The sequence below is a fragment of the Geotrypetes seraphini genome, chromosome 6 (assembly GCF_902459505.1).
Source record: "Geotrypetes seraphini chromosome 6, aGeoSer1.1, whole genome shotgun sequence".
Lineage (NCBI taxonomy): Eukaryota > Metazoa > Chordata > Amphibia > Gymnophiona > Dermophiidae > Geotrypetes > Geotrypetes seraphini.
Window position 1 is genome coordinate 33,932,012 of NC_047089.1, and position 16,221 is coordinate 33,948,232.

General features: G+C 45.8%; 1 protein-coding gene across 2 annotated transcripts in view; it reads right to left on the minus strand.

The window, feature by feature from the left end:
* Nucleotides 1-16,221, minus strand: part of TMEM123 (transmembrane protein 123) — a 70,065-nt gene that overhangs the window by 32,888 nt on the left and 20,956 nt on the right. Inside the window, exon 4 of one of the 2 annotated variants that reach the window (XM_033950555.1) lies at nt 11,344-11,403. The exons of the other annotated variant lie outside the window; for it this stretch is intronic. Coding sequence (XP_033806446.1) covers nt 11,344-11,403 — 60 coding nt within the window. The remainder of the gene's footprint in view (nt 1-11,343; nt 11,404-16,221) is intronic. 2 annotated transcript variants of the gene reach the window in all.

Consider the following 16,221-nt stretch of genomic DNA (forward strand, 5'->3'; position numbering starts at 1 on the left):
TCGCTATGGAAAAAAATTTGCTATAAACCCCATTAGTACGCACCGTCGCTTTAGGAGCCGCATAAAAGGCTTGCACCCAGGCCACAAAAGAAGCCCCCAACCCCATTCGAGTCATCACCCGCCACAAGAACTCCCAGTCAACCTGATCGAAAGCCTTCTCTGCATCAATGGCCAAAAAGGCAATCTTAGCTGAAGTCTGCTGTGCGGCCCACATAAGATGTAACGTTCGTCTAATATTATCACAGACCTGCCGCTTTTGAACAAAACCCAATTGATCCAAATGTACCAAAGAGGGCAGTACCCGTCCCAAGCGAAGCGCTAAGACTTTCGCCAAAATTTTTGCATCAGTATTCAATAACGATATCGGCCGATATGACCCGCACCCAGTAGGATCCCTGCCCGGTTTAAGCAGGACCGTGATCCCGGCCTCTCCCATAGTAGAGGGCAACGGGGAACCGCCCCGTACCCCATTCGCAACTCTAACCAATAGCGGAGCGAGAACCTCTCGAAAGAGTTTATAAAACTGATTAGTATGCCCATCCAGGCCAGGCGATTTACCTAACTTCAAATTAGCAATGACTCCCAAGACTTCTCCCAATTCAATAGGCTCATTAATCAAATCTCTATCCACGTCCGAAAGTCGAGGAAGCCGCAGCTCCGAGAGGTATCCCACAATAGCCGTGGCATCTCGCCCCCTCGAAGTCCGATACAAATCAAAGTAATATTTAAGGAAGACTGAGCTAATAGCCGAATCCGTACGATGCACCGTACCCTGCAAATCCCTTATCGTTGTAATAGCCGCTCTCGCCTGCTTCAGTTTAATAAGCCCAGCCAAACGAGATCCAGGGGTATTATTATACTCATAAACCGTTTGACGCAAGTGCTCTCTCATAAACTCATATTCCTCCATCTGCAGTAAAGAAAGTTCCGCACGTACCTTAAGAAGATGCTCATACACTAAGGGGTCCTGGTGTCTCTGATGCTGCCTCCCCAACCGCTCTAACTGTTCATGTAGTGCCAATGAACGCTGCGCCCGTAGATGCTTACGACGAGCACCCCACTTAATAAAAATACCCCGCACCACCACCTTCAGGGCATCCCACAGAGTCGCATCGCTGACCGTATTATTATAATTAATCTGAAGGTACTGAGCTACAATCACATTCACCTCCCGAACCACCACTGGATCTTTCAATAAGGACTCATTTAGTCTCCAAAAACGCCGTCCCTCCCCAGCCCAATAACCCGTACAAGCCACCCATACTGGCGCATGATCAGAAATTTGGATAGCTCCTATTTCAGCCTGTCGGATCCCCCCCCACGAATTACAATGGGCCCATAGCCCGTCTATACGTGCATACGATTTATGTGCATGAGAGTAATGAGTATAGGAACGCTGTGTGGGATGAGACAACCTCCAGCAGTCCACCAAGCCCAGAGAAGAAAACAAAGACAGTAAAGCCCGTCTAGCAGCCCTAGACGGAGAGCGAGTCCCACTTACAGAATGATCCAGAACAATATCTGGCGTAACATTAAAATCCCCACCAAGGTAGACAGATCCCTTCGCCAAACCAACCAGATCAGCTTTAAGAGACCCAAAATAGCTGGCCTGGTCTGTATTGGGGCCATACAGGTTGATAAGAGTGATGGTACGACCCTGTAAAGTAGCCACAAGGGCTAAACATCTCCCTGCACCATCACGATAAACTTGATTGACCACAAGCCCCAAACCCTTGCGTACTAATATGGCCAAACCCCCCACCTTCTTCCCCGGGGTCGACCCCTGGTGAGTCCAAATCTGATCATAAGAGGGGGAACGTAAGACTGCCACATCTCGAGGCCTCAAGTGTGTTTCCTGAAGTAAACAAACATCCCATTGCAGTCGAGCCAATTCTTTACACACAATACTACGCTTACCCGGACTATTAAGCCCATTAACATTCCACGAACCTACAGTGAAAAGCTTCTCATCCACCCTCCCCTTCCCACCCCCCATCCTAACCCCCCGATCCCCACCCCCCTCCCCCTCCCCTATGCTGCATCGAACCCTTAGCTCCAGGATTCGCCAGCATGTAGAAAGTGCAATCCTCCCCCACAGGCAATCATCACCCATCCACAAAGTCCAAGGAACTCCCAAAGAATACCTCCACTCACTGTCACAATGTGCCACTTCACACCCCTCCACCCTGTATTCAACTCCCAATCACTCCCCCCACTCACCAAACCCCCAACAGGCAAACCAGAAATCTCATCACAATCCAAACCCAAACAACCAGGTATCCAAACCACCCAATTCCCGCACATTAGCAATATTACCTGCGAAATTGGCAATATTACCATGCGAAATTGACAATATTACATGCTAAATTGGTAATTTTACATGCTAAATATTAAACAAAAAATGAGAAATCTCCAGTCCAATAGAGCAGAGGGCTAACCAAAGCCTCCCACTCCACCAGACAGTTCCAGAAGGTCCACTCAGAACCAGCCAAGGCAAAGCCTGATATCAAGGCTGACCAAACAAAGAGTAACCAGTGTTCAAACCCCTTCAGGACTGGGGCCTCGCGGATTTCTTGCCAGAGCACAGTGCGGTACTCCAAGGCTCACTTTGTGCAGATGTAGAAGCCACAGCCGGTGGCCGCTCTCCATCCAGTAGAGTCCCACAGCCCAGGGCTCGCATCTCCGCCCAGGCTTCCGACACCGTGCTCACACGCCGAGATGAACCATTAATGGTCAGCCACATGCCGAAGGGAAAGAGCCAACGGTATTTATGGCCCCCAGAGCGCAACACTTGCGTGACTTCTTGAAACGCTCTACACTTCTGCAATGTAGTCCATGCCAAGTCCTGAAACACTCCCACAGCCAAATCTTTCCACCGGAGAGCAGATTAACGACGGCCTGCCAGCAAAATCCATTCCTTTAAGGTAAACTTCCCAAAGCAAGCAATAATATCACGAGTGCCCTGGGCTCTGGCAGCTCCTAGACTACGATGGGCACGCACCAGCACAATAGTATCAGGTATATCAGCCCCATCAGCGCGCAGCAAGTGTTCACAAAAAGCTCTAACCACCGCTTTACAATCTCTGTAAGCCTCAGTTTCAGGGATTCCTTTAAAGCGCAGATTGCAGCGCCGAGAGCGGTTTTCAAGGTCCTCAACTTGATTCTGTAGGTCCCGGAGCTCATTAGATAGGCGGCCCGTAACATCATTGGTAGTAGACACCGCCGTAGTAAGTGTGGCCACATGGTCTTCAGAAGCCGGGACTCGGGCTCCCAATGCACTGACCTCTGACTTCAGCTCCGCTATTGCTGCTCTGACATCCCCTCTCACTCCAACAATTTCAGCTTTTAAATCTTTGAACCAGTCTGTCATGGATTTCGGGGGCGCATCTCCAGCTTCCCCCATCTGATCCGGTATGCCCTCATCCTCCGACTCAGAGGGAATCGCCGATCCGGCCGCCATCTTTTTTTTCTCCCCCATGCTGCCCGCCGCCTCCGAGCTCGATTTCTCCGGCGGGTCACCAAAAAATTTCGAGGCGTTTGCGAGTCGCCATAGAAGGGGGACCCCGGATCGCTCAATAAATGGCAAAAACCCCGCTCTTTGGAAGCGCCTAGCTCGTGTTGAAGCAAAAGCCCGACGGAACTCCTACCTTAAGCTGCCATTCGGCGAGATGACGTCCTTCCTCCCCTTTCCCTATACATCTTAGCATCCTTCTAGCTTTCACCATCACCGTTTCAACCTGTTTGGCTACTTTAAGATCATCATATATTATCACACCTAAGTTCCATTCCTCTTTCATGCACAAATGTTCTTCACTCCGTAAACTGTACCGTTCCCTTGGGTTTTTGCAGCCCAAATGCATGATCTTGCATTTCTTAGCATTAAATCCTAAGTGCCAGATTTAAGACCATTCTTCAAGCTTCACTAGGTCCTTCCTCATGTTATTCACACCAACTATGGGGGGGGGGGGTGTCACAAAAAGAGACTGAAAAGTGGTAGACAAATAGCTGAAGAAAAATTTTTAATAGAGAAGAAGGTGGCTATATGCAACAGAATAAGGGAGGGGGGACAATGAAGAAACATGAGGGCTAGGGTATTGGTTTATCTTTGGTAGTGCATATGTCAATTATTCAGAAAAGGCAAACAGGGAGATTAGAATTAAATTAATCTGTACAGTGCAGTAGTATGGCTCCTAAGAAGAGGTCAAGTTCAAATAAAAGAACTGTCTTCTCATTCAAATTGGTAACCAAACTTCAGGATTGCAACCGTCACGTTTGAAAGTCACTCAGAGGTATAGAGTTCTTCAAGAAGAGAGTTGCGTCCTAAGAAGAGGTGGCAAATGTAATCAGCATAAAGTGTATAGGGCCTTGATGGTGCTCCAAGATATGTTGGCATCTCACATTTCAGCAGAATATTCCTCAGCTAACTGATAAAACATATAAAAAATAACCTCCTACAAGTGTGGACACCTGAAAGACGTCCTTTAATTGAAAGGCAATAGTAAGTGCAAGGAAGGATGACAGTCAGAGCTAGATCGGTATAGGCAGGAGCTGTCCTAACTTTATGAATTGAGTTAATCAGGCACCGATATGAGTATCCTGAAGTTTACCCTCCTCGCAAAATTGCTCCAGGCCCTCTGCAGCAAAAAGGGACAGAGGTAGGACCAAACCAAGCCCTGAACAGCAAGCACAGTAATTTCCATATCCCTGTGCCTGCTTCTTAATAATTTAACCCACATACTTTAAATTTGCAAATTTGTGGGCTAAATGTACTCATGACTTGAATCTGCTGCTATACTTTCGATGGTGAAACACTATAGATAGAAAGTACCCTCAAGCATCAAAGCTGCCAGCAACAGCTGAAAATCACCCTTGCTATGTATATACGAAAATGAAGTCTACTGTAGTATTTTAGTTCTTTGAGCTTTTTTTTTTTTTTTTTTTTTTTAAGTGCCACATATTTTGCAGAGAAACCAGTGCTACAGCCCAGACCTGCTATGCATAAAATATTGGATTCACCCTGTACTTAAAAACTATCAGGATAATAATCGGCCAATGTCATATAGCAGCTTGCAAGTTGCTTCCAGCCATGGGCTGACCTAACCCTGGATATTCAACTTTGGCACATGCACTGCTCCTGGTATTGAATATCTGGATATATCTACTGACCCAGAAGTTAACCAGACACCGGCTGTTATTGCCCCCAGAATGACACTATTTTCTGCTTTTAGTAGAAACATTTGATTGCCTTAGGATCGGGAACAAGGCAAAATGCAAATAACTAAAACAAATAAATAGTAATAGCACCATCTATAGGTGGCTTTGGGAATTCAATTATTAAAATTACATGCTTTTTCCTATATGCAAAAACAGTACAATAATGGCTCAAGGTGAGCTTGAAAACATGTGGAAATCCAAGAAAACAAAAAAGGATAAAAACAATGACTCCTCATTATATCTCATATTTAAGGTGTGTTTTTATATGTTTGTGTCTTTTACACAGTTGCTCTTTCCAAGTTCAATGTAAGTTTTTAATCTAAAAAGATATTTGTCATTCACTGATAATAGTTCTAAAGACTTTTTTACATAGTTGCTTTTCATTTCACCATATACTTCTATATTTCTATACACATATATATATTTCGATTATTGGTTTTATTCATTTGAACATGTTCATGCATACATATATTTTGATTCTGCTCACTGACCCCCCTCCGTCCCCCTTTTACAAAACCGTAGCACAGGTTTTAGTGCCGGCCGAGGCAGTAACAGCCCCAACGTTCATAGGAATTCCTACGAGTGTTAGAGCTGTTACTGCCATAGCTGGTGCTAAAAAACACACTACGGTTTTGTAAAAAGGGGGGTGAGTTATTTATTGGTTATGAAATTTAATGGCTGCCTGAAAAATTTTTATTACTGTATATTTAGGTTTGTTTTTTTTTTTTTTAAATATGTTAGAAATATTTTCATGTTTTTAATCAATTGTTTTATTCAATAATTTATTCCTCATCTGTTCATAAGGATCATTCCTTCTGCTAAAGAAGGCAAGCCAGCCGAAACATGGCTTTGTCAAGACATTGATGTGATTGTGCATAGCACTTTGATAAACTGGTTTTTATGAACTTTCTCTAAATCTGTGCAAAAGTGTTCCTGGATTTAGCACCCGGGTGGCTAATCGAATGACTAAGGTCCAGGTGATTTATGGACCGCTTCTGTTGAGCCAGCGTCCAGTGACCTTGCACTGGGTGACCGTTGCAATGACCTCCCCAGCCATAAAGGCTGTCATCAGTTGTTAATACCTGCCAGGAGGAAATGCGAAGATGCATGCCCCTGGAAAGGGCAGCCATCTGCAGCCACCACCACATGTTGCTCTTCACTACAGGCAACCATGGATGCAGTTACTTAAGTTAGTCGATCAGCATGAGAGGACAGAGTCTTGGAGAGGTTCTCATATGCGCTCTCGCCCAAGGGGCCACCTTTATGTCTGCTGCCATTGACCCCAAGATTTGCAGGTAATGCCAACACCATGGGAGACGGCCTCTGGAGCAGATCTGAAATCTGCTTCTGGAGCTTTAGTCTGCTTGGCTCTGGAAGAAAAACCTGGCCCAAAGCCATGTCAAACAAGACTCCCAGTGTACTTCAGATGCTAAATTGGCTCCAGCTGGTTCTTGAAGTTGACAATCCATCCCAAGTCTTGGAGGAGTTGTACCACTCTCAAAACTGCTCATTTGCCTTCCTCCTTGAATGAAGCTCTAAGTCAATTGTTCAAGTACAGGTGCACTTGGATCCCATCCTTGTGGAGATGCGCTGCCACTACCACCATCACCTTAGTAAAGGTGTGAGGTGCCATTACTAGAACAAAGGGGAGTGATGAGAACTGGAAATGCTGGTCCTGTACATGGAACTGCAAGTACCTCCTGGAATATGGAGATAGGCTTCCATGAAGTCAAGTGAAGCGAGGAATTCCCCTGGCATCACTGCCTCTATGACCGAATAAACAGTCTCCATGCAGAAGTGCAGCACCTTCAGAGTCGCACTGACAGCTTTGAGGTCTAGAATTGGTCTCCAGTTTTCTGAGCCTTTCTTTGGCACGATAAAGTATATGGAGTATCTGCCCAGGACCAATTTGGCGTCTGGGACCTGCTCTATGGCATGAAAGTCCAGTAACCTTTGTACCATTGCCCTGACTGAGGGCTCTCTCCATTAGGCTGGCTGCTACACGGTACTACTCAAAAGGGTCCACAGAAGAGCGACTAAAATAGTTAAAGGGCTGGAGGAATTGCCGTACAGCGAGAGATTAGAGAAACTGGACCTCTTCTCCCTTGAAAAGAGGAGACTGAGAGGGGACATGATAGAAACATTCAAGATACTGAAGGCAATAGACTTAGTAGATAAAGACAGGTTGTTCACCCTCTCCAAGGTAGGGAGAACGAGAGGGCACTCTCTAAAGTTAAAAGGGGACAGATTCCGTACAAACGTAAGGAAGTTCTTCACCCAGAGAGTGGTGGAAAACTGGAACACTCTTCTGGAGATTGTTATAGGGGAAAACACCCTCCAGGGATTCAAGACAAAGTTAGACAAATTTATGCTGAACCGGAATGTACGCAGGTAGGGCTGGTCTCAGTTAGGGACGCCGCAGGAGCGGACTGCTGGGCACGATGGACCACTAGTCTGACCCAGCAGTGGCAATTCTTATACAAAATCTACAAAGTGGTCTGGAAGAGGGACACCAAACTTGATTTTGTAACCGCCCCAAACAACTTCCAAGATCCAACAGTCTATGCTAATCTGAGCCCAGACCTACCAGAAGTCCAACAGCCTGCCCCTTATCTGGGGGAGCTCAGCCCCTGTCCTGGCATCAATGTGATTTCTTAGAGGCTGGAGAAAAGTAAGAGCCCACGGCCCGCTGTCTCCTGCCTCCACTGGACCTCTGATGTGATCCCTGAAAGGATCACTGTCACTTGGCTAGTTGCAGAGGAGCAGAATCTTCGAGCCTTGAAAATTACCCCTTCCTGGACCCCAAGCCTTCCGGGGTCTGCTGTCTGGTACGGCCATGGGACGATATCCATAATGCCTGCTATCAGGCCATCCAGACCCTTACCAAATAGCATCTGCACCTGAAAGGGGAACCTGCTCAGTATAGCTTCAGAGGCAGAATCTCCTGCCCATTATTTGATCCAGACCATCTACCAAGAAGATCGTAAAGACCGAAGCCTTGCTCATAATTCTGATGAGATTATACAAAAGGGAGAGTGTGGAGCAGTGGTTAAAGTTACAGCCTCAGCACCCTGAGGTTGTGGGTTCAAACCCACACTGCTCCTTGTGACCCTGGGCAAGTCACTTAATCCCCCCCATTGCCCCAGGTACATTAGATAGATTGTGAGCCCACCAGGACAGAGAGGGAAAAATGCTTGAGTACCTGAATAAATTCATGTAAACCGTTCTGAGCTCCCCTGAGAGAATGGTATAGAAAATTGAATGAAGGAATGAATAAATATAATTCACCTCAGCTGGGGATCCTCATCATCCTTTGGGAATGATGCTTGAGACAGTTGTGTGTGGCAAGCACATGACACAAAAGAAGTCACAGCTGATGCCTTGATCCAAGGCCAAAGCATCAAATTGCCTCTCGAGGAGCAAGCCCACTTTATGGTCCTGTGCATCCTTTAACATCACACCGCCCTCACTAGGCAGGGAGGTGCATTTGGTGACCTGCACCATCAGCGAATACACCTTTGCTAAACAAGTAGCAGCTGGAAATCTGAAGTCATCGGGTAATGCTTGGCCATAGCCTTAGCCACCCTCAGGAACCCCTCTAGAGACTCCCAGTGGTTCATGACCAACTTAGTGATGTCTGGATGCAAGGAAAAGCACATTGACTGGCAATAGAGCTGCTCATAACTAAGCATTGAGACGAAGGAACTTCAGTTTTAGTTAAGGCAGAAATAATGCTGGGAAGCATAGAGGCTTTGAAAAGCTGTCACACTGTGGGGTCATCCCCCTAGTCTAGGGCCACTGCTGCTTCTGGACAGATGCTTTCCTGTACCAAGGGATAACAATGGCATGGAATCGAACTTTCCATCCTCCCAGTCTATGATAGACTGAACCTCCCGGTCCAAGCCTGGTGGTAGTGTCCTTGACAGGCTGGGGCACTACAAGCAGAACCAGAGGATCCTCTGCAGTTCAAATAGGCATTCCACATGAGGCTCACAAAATCCAGGGTGAAACCTTGAGCTGGTTATCTCAAAAACCTTGGTCAGGACTCCCCACTGGTCCTCTGCAATGAACTTTCGGAGGGCTCTGGAAAGGGTCTCTTCCCCTGGGAACACATCTCCTGCACATTCCCAGCCCTGGAGGATGCTGAGCACAAAGCTCCTATTCCTTCCCTTCGTGCACTGCTGCATGCAGGACATGGACACTCCTTGCCTACCATCCATCACAAATCTGGAATGATATAGGGGTAAAAAGGCCTGAGGAATCCGTACTTGATTTTGAGGCAGATGGAGTCTTTAGAAAGAAAATGACTGTTTAAAATCCAAGATGGCCGCCACCAGGTAAATTATGCCAAATATGGCCCATGGAGACCTCCCTGACGGACAAAATTACAGGGAAATGGGTTTTAGAGAAGGGGGACCTAGATTCTGGGTACAGAAATCTTCAAAATCAACTTTGAATCCAATCCAATTCTTGATTTTATATACCGATTCATCCCTTGTAAAAGGGTTCAACTTGGTTAACAAATTTTCTTAAGTACAACTGGAAATAAGATAATTTCTATCCTACACTCATCTTGAAACAGAAGAATCAACCAGAGATTTTTGAAATAAATGTGTTTAACATTTTTTGAAAGGTTATTTGAGATAGTAACCTAATCTCTGAAGGAAGCTCATTCCAAATTTTTGCAGACAAGAAAGCAAAATATTTGCAAAAATTGGATATAGCTTTAATTCTTTTAATTGATGGATAACCAAGTTTACATTTCTGAGTATTTCTTGAATGAAAAGGTAGACAAGAACTGAAAGAGACAGGAATTGAAGGGGGAAAAATCCCATATAAAAATTTAGAATCCCATAAAAAATTTTAAAGGACCCCCCCTTCCCCCTGATTTTCCCCATAGGCTATAATAGCCTTACTCATTGTGCCATGTGGTGCCTGCCTGCTTCAGCATAAGAACTCAGTTAGAACAAATTGAGAACTATGCCTCAGATTCGCTGGATGAGTCTGGACTTCAGACTGCCAGTCAGACTGAGGTAAGACAGAGCCTCAAACCCTGGAGAACCTCATCACAAAGGAAAGACGACTATGCAGCCAACCCACTATTAAATCTATTAAAAGAAGCCCAAACAGCATGTGCTCAAGCTCCTGACTGAATCGGGGATGCAAGTAGCTACGTAGGGAATGGCCCCTGAGCTATAAAAAATACTAGCAGGCTGGCCAGCTAGGTGTCCCCTAGGGGCTGATCCTGTTAGCAGCAAACTTCTGTGGCACGAATCTACATCTTCTCCCAGGCAGAGGTACTAAGAAAAAATATATGAAAATAACCCCAACACCCCCCCCTCTCCTGCAGAGCAGAAACACCTCTGAACAACTTGCTTTCTGAAAACAAACTGAGGGGGCAGAAACAGCTCCCTGGAAAGGAGGTGGAGTTGAAAACATGATTGACAATTTACTGCAAGCAACTTGCTGGTTCAGATTCAAGACCTTACGGTTCAGGACCACTAGACACATTGCACTAGAAGTGTTTTTAGTATAAGCACTTCTTATATTTATGACTTTGAATGTTGGGCAAGTTTAAGGGAGGAATAGAGGGAGGGGCTGGGTCCAGGTTTTCCTGTTATAATTAATTTGAAGCCTGTACAGGGATTTTTAAAGATAAATTATTTCCTCCAATGGTTGTAATTGTTAATAATCTTATTAAGTTATGGTCTATTTATGGTTTCAATAAATAAATAAATTTTAAAAAAAGTGGGATTTGAGCCCCCCCCCCTGACTTTTCTGGTTTTAAGTCTACAGTTTTAACTGCAAGGCCATTCCTCCGCATTTTATAAGGCACTGTAAGGAATGGGGATAGCAAAAGTGATCATATTTTACCAATTACTCATATTCCACAGTTTCTCATTTGTCACATGTAAAACAGAGACAGAGCAACCAACCTCACCATCTGTGTATAAAATAACACGTTGAGAAAAAAAAAAGGTAAAGATCCATTGCTTTACTCTCCTTTACAGAGTATATACTCTTCTAATCAAAAAAGATCCATTGCTTTGCTCTCCTTTACAGAGTATATACTCTTCTAATCAAAAATTGAAAAATAATGCACCTGTTACCTGGAATAGAGCAACTCACCTTTTGTTGTGGGTTGAATTACAGTTGAAGATGTGTTCTTCCCTGCAGTTGTGGCTGGAGCTATACTTCCCCAGAAAAGGGAAGAAAAAAAACCAAAAAGGAAACTATTAGTTTTAGCGATTATTCTTGTCTACAGAGCTCCACACTTTCAGAGTGGGTTGAGAGGGCTTGCCTCATAGATGTTAGATCATCTGGTCACCTGTAATTTTCAGAAAACCTATAGAATATAATCTAGGATTTGTGCTCAAAAGCTGCTGCAGCTCCAGATACACAGAAGGGCATTTTAGAAAGGGCATCCATAGGGGAATTCCAGTGTCCAAGTAAGGATGCCTGGACTTCTTGCACTGTTTAACAAGAGGCTTTGCAAACATAAAGCCTCTTGTAAAACAGTAGTAGGGCTGCATGTTCTAGAACGTCCTGAATGAGCACTGATTAAAAAAAAAAAAAAAAAGTGGATTGGGGGGTGGGGGAATGTACTTTCTCTTCCCACACAGAAGTGGGAGTAGCTTTCTGAAAAATCTGATTCTCGATCCCTATATTAGTGCACTCTCTCCCAAAACAGCCCTTCCCCGCCACCTTCAAATAGCCTCCTCCCACTATCACTTGACTTTGGAAGGTATCAATTCCAGTCACTACTATCTTTCACCCAACCCCAATAGCCATCACTGTGTTCAACCCCTCCCCAAAATTCTCCCACAGGTGGGTTCGAGCCCTGTGATCCCGGTAGGCAGTGGAATAGGAACAATGTCCACTCACTTCCACCTTGTGGCTGCTCTGGTCCAATATGTCCACAAGATCTCTAGTAGTAATATTGTGGTATAACTGCTAGGGGCCCAAACAATTTACCCACACAGCACCTGGGACCATAGTTCCCGCTAAGCTGCGCTGGGGTGCGCTGACGCACAAAATATTACCTCGCAGCGCACAAGTTTCTCGTCACAGCGCACACAGTGTAGAGCACAGTTCTTCAACCGCCGGTCCGCAAACAAAATCTTGCCGGTCCGCGAAGGATTCGGTCCCCGCCGCAACGAAAGGCTGGCGTCAGCTGACTTGCAACTTCCTGTTGCAGTCGCTGTGCCGGGACTCCTGCCTTCGCCGGGACTCCTGCCTTCCACCGCGTTTGCCTCCTGCCTTGTCTTCGCACCTCCAGACCAGCAGCGGCAGCTCTGTATGCTTTTAACTTCGGCACAGAGCTGCCCCTAATCAATAGTTTAGCGCGGTTTCATAAGGCAGCCTCGGGGCCTTTGCTAGGCCGGCCCACATCGCATCATCGAAGCGGGCCGGCTATCAAAGGCCCCGAGGCTGCCTCATGAAACCGCGCTAAACTATTGATTAGGGGCAGCTCTGTGCCGAAGTTAAAAGCATACAGAGCTGCCGCTGCTGGTCTGAACTCTTGGGCCGCTGAAGGAGGGCAAAAAGCAGCTGTCCTGGAGGTTTCCCTTCCTCTCGCCTTTACAGGTTCCTTTTTTCCACCTTTTTTTTTTTTCCTTCAAACGGCAACGGGCCCCAGCATCGACATCAATCAAGTAAGTTCCACTGTCAATCAAGCGGTTCTGCTCGGCCAAAGCTTCCCCTGTGACATGAGCCACCCTCAGGGGAAAGAAAGTGACCCACAAAGGTGAGGGGAAGGGGGGCAGATGATGGAAGTTGGGGGGGGGGAGAGAGAGAGAGAGAGAGAGAAGGGGCAGATGATGGAATGGAGGAGATGAGAGAGAGAGAGAAGGGGACAGATGATGGAAGTGAGAAGAAGGGAGAGAGAGCAGAAGGCAGATGGATGTCAGTTGAGAAGGGAGAGCAGATGCTGAATGGAAGTGGGGAAAGAACACATACTGGATGGAAGGAGGAGATAAATAAAGGGGAAAGAAAATAGTAAGATAATGGAGGGGTGAGGGAAAGGGGTGACAAGCTGTGTGTAGACACAGTGAAAAGAGGGAAACGGGACTAAATAGTAAGAAAGAATTTAATTTAGATGGAGGCAGAAAATAGAGAAGGAAGACCAGAGAAGAAAAGGGAAGAGAGAGCAGAGAATGATCAGATCTGAGTGGAGGAAATGAGAAGAGAGATATGCTAAAAACCACAGGGGGGAGGGAAGGATAGAGATGCCAGACCATGAGGGGAACAGAAGGAAGATGATGGATGCTAGACCAAATTGGGGGTGGGGGGGGCAGGAGGAGAGATGGCAGGGAAAGACAGACAGTGAATGGAAGGGGCAGATGCTGGACTTAAGAGACAGGGAAGGTTATCATGCTGCTGTACCGGGCCATGGTACGCCCTCACCTGGAGTACTGCGTCCAGCACTGGTACTTTAAGAAGGACACGGTACTACTCGAAAGGATCCAGAGAAGAGCAACTAAAATGGTTAAGGGGCTGGAGGAGTTGCCGTACAGCGAAAGATTAGAGAAACTGGGCCTCTTCTCCCTTGAGCAGAGGAGATTGAGAGGGGACATGATAGAAACATTCAAGGTACTGAAGGGAATAGACTTAGTAGCTAAGGCAGGGAGAACGAGAGGGCACTCTCTAAAGTTGAAAGGGGATAGATTCCATACAAACGTAAGGAAGTTCTGTGGTAGAAAGCAACATATTTATTTGGCTCATAACTTGCTGGCGCCCGATATTTTTAGCTCACAGTGAAAAAAGTTTGCTCACAACACCCGCCCGCTTAGAGGGAACACTGCCTGGGACACCATTGACTCACAAGTCTAATTAATCTAACCCTGCTAAAGTGGCACCAGGTGCCCACTCCTACCCCCTTCCCCTCTATTTTTTTTAAATTCGTTTTATATCCCATTCTCCCCAACAAGCTCAGAACAGGTTACAGTGGCTCTTGTACACCTCTTCCTCCTCCTACTGACTTTTCCCAATAGCTCTCTTCACCCCAAACCACTCAACTCCTCACCAGCACATCGCTCACCCTTTGAATTCATCACCTCACCCTACCTTTTGTCTTCCACCCTCTTCACAGCCTTGTCTGACATTGCTGCCTGGATGTCCAGCTGCCACTTAAAACTGAATATGGCCAAGACTGAGCTACTTATCCTTCCACCCAAACCTACCTCTCCTTTCCCCATGCTCTAGTTTCAAGTTTATTAGGATTTTATATACCGCCTATCAAGGTTATCTAAGCGGTTTTTACAATCAGGTACTCAAGCATTTTTCCTTCTCTGTCCCGGTGGGCTCACAATCTATCTAACGTACCTGGGGCTATGGAGGATTAAGTGACTTGCCCAGGGTCACAAGGAGCAGTGCGGGGTTTGAACCCACAACCCCAGGGTGCTGAGGCTGTAGATCCAACCACTGCGCCACACACTCCTCTCTGTCTCAGTGGATAATACCATCCTCCTCCCTGTCTCATCAGCTCACAACCTCGGGGTCATCTTTGACTCTTCTCTTTCCTTCTCTGCATAAATTCACCAGACCACCAAAACCCGCTGCTTCTTTCTCCATAATATCGCCAAAATCTGACTCTTCCTCACTGAGCACATTACCAAAACCCTTATCCACACCCTAATCACCTCTCATCTAGATAACTGCAACCTGCTTCTCATTGGTCTCCCATTAAACCACCTCTCTCCCCTTCAAAATGCTGCTGCATGACTTATTTTGCCAGAGTTGCCATGCTCACATCAATCCCCCACCCCCACCCCCACCCCGTCGCTTCATTGGCTCCCTTATCCATCTCTGCATACAGTTCAAACTCCTCTTATTGACTCCAAGTGCATTCACTCTGTAGCTGCTCAGTATCTCTCCTCCCTTCTCTTTCCCTATACTTCTCCCCAAGAATGCCAATCATCAGGCAAGTCTCTTCAGTCTGTGCTTTACTCCTAAACTGCTAACTCCAGATTACATCTTTTCTCTCTTGCTGTGCCATACGCCTGGAACAGAGTGCCTGAATTGGTATGTTAAGCCCCGTCCCTGGCAGTATTCAAATTCAGACTACTTTTTCGATGTTATTTTTAATTCTTAACCTCCTTGTCCTTAAGTACCCACTGCAGCCTCCTTGCGACCCTGGGCAGGTCATTTGGCACTCCATTGCCCCAGGTACAAAACTTAAGATTGTGAGCCCGCTAGGGACAGAGATAGTACAGTCTTGCGTATACCTAGTAGCGCTATAGAAATAATAGTAGTAGTCAGTTTGGCTGCATGGAGGTAATAAGAGATATCAGGGTAAGTGGTTTTGCTCTGCATAGCTGATCTCTGCTCACTTACTATACCTCTCTGTGGCTATTACACATGCTCTGGGGCTACCACAGTGAGCTTTTCCCATTCAGGTCTGCTCCTCTGCTTTTTTGGTTAAGAGAAAGAAAAAGGAGTTAGGTAAGGAAGAAGTGACCATCAGTAATATACAAGACTCTCTTCTGATTAAAGGCAGTTCCTTTATTCAAGAAAAAAATATAATGAAAGGAAGGAGGCTGTGGCCCCATACTAATCCATAACATACTGGAGAATAGATTAAAATGCCTACATGCAACAGTCACTTTACTAGGGAAATGAGGACAAAATGTACACACTTTTGGAAACACCAAGATGAGTCAGGAGCTAAGTACACCATTTGCACTGTCTTTGACAAATAACAGTGCTGTTGATATTCAAGCTTCACAGAGACTCAGAGAAGCATAAAAAGTCAGTTCAAGGAAAGAACTAGTCTTCAAAACAAGTGGGGAAAATATGCAGCACATGGTTCAAGGAATTCTTTCTAACCTCAAGTCCCTAGACAAAACCAAAAGTGATTGTTAACTCTTAGTTTTCCCCACATTCTGGTCACTCCATCCTTAAAGGACTGGAAAACAGCAGAATACATTGCTAAGTTGTTGCCACAGATACTAATGATCCCTGTGCTATCAACCATTTTCCAGTGGCAATACAATATTTTGATTGGAA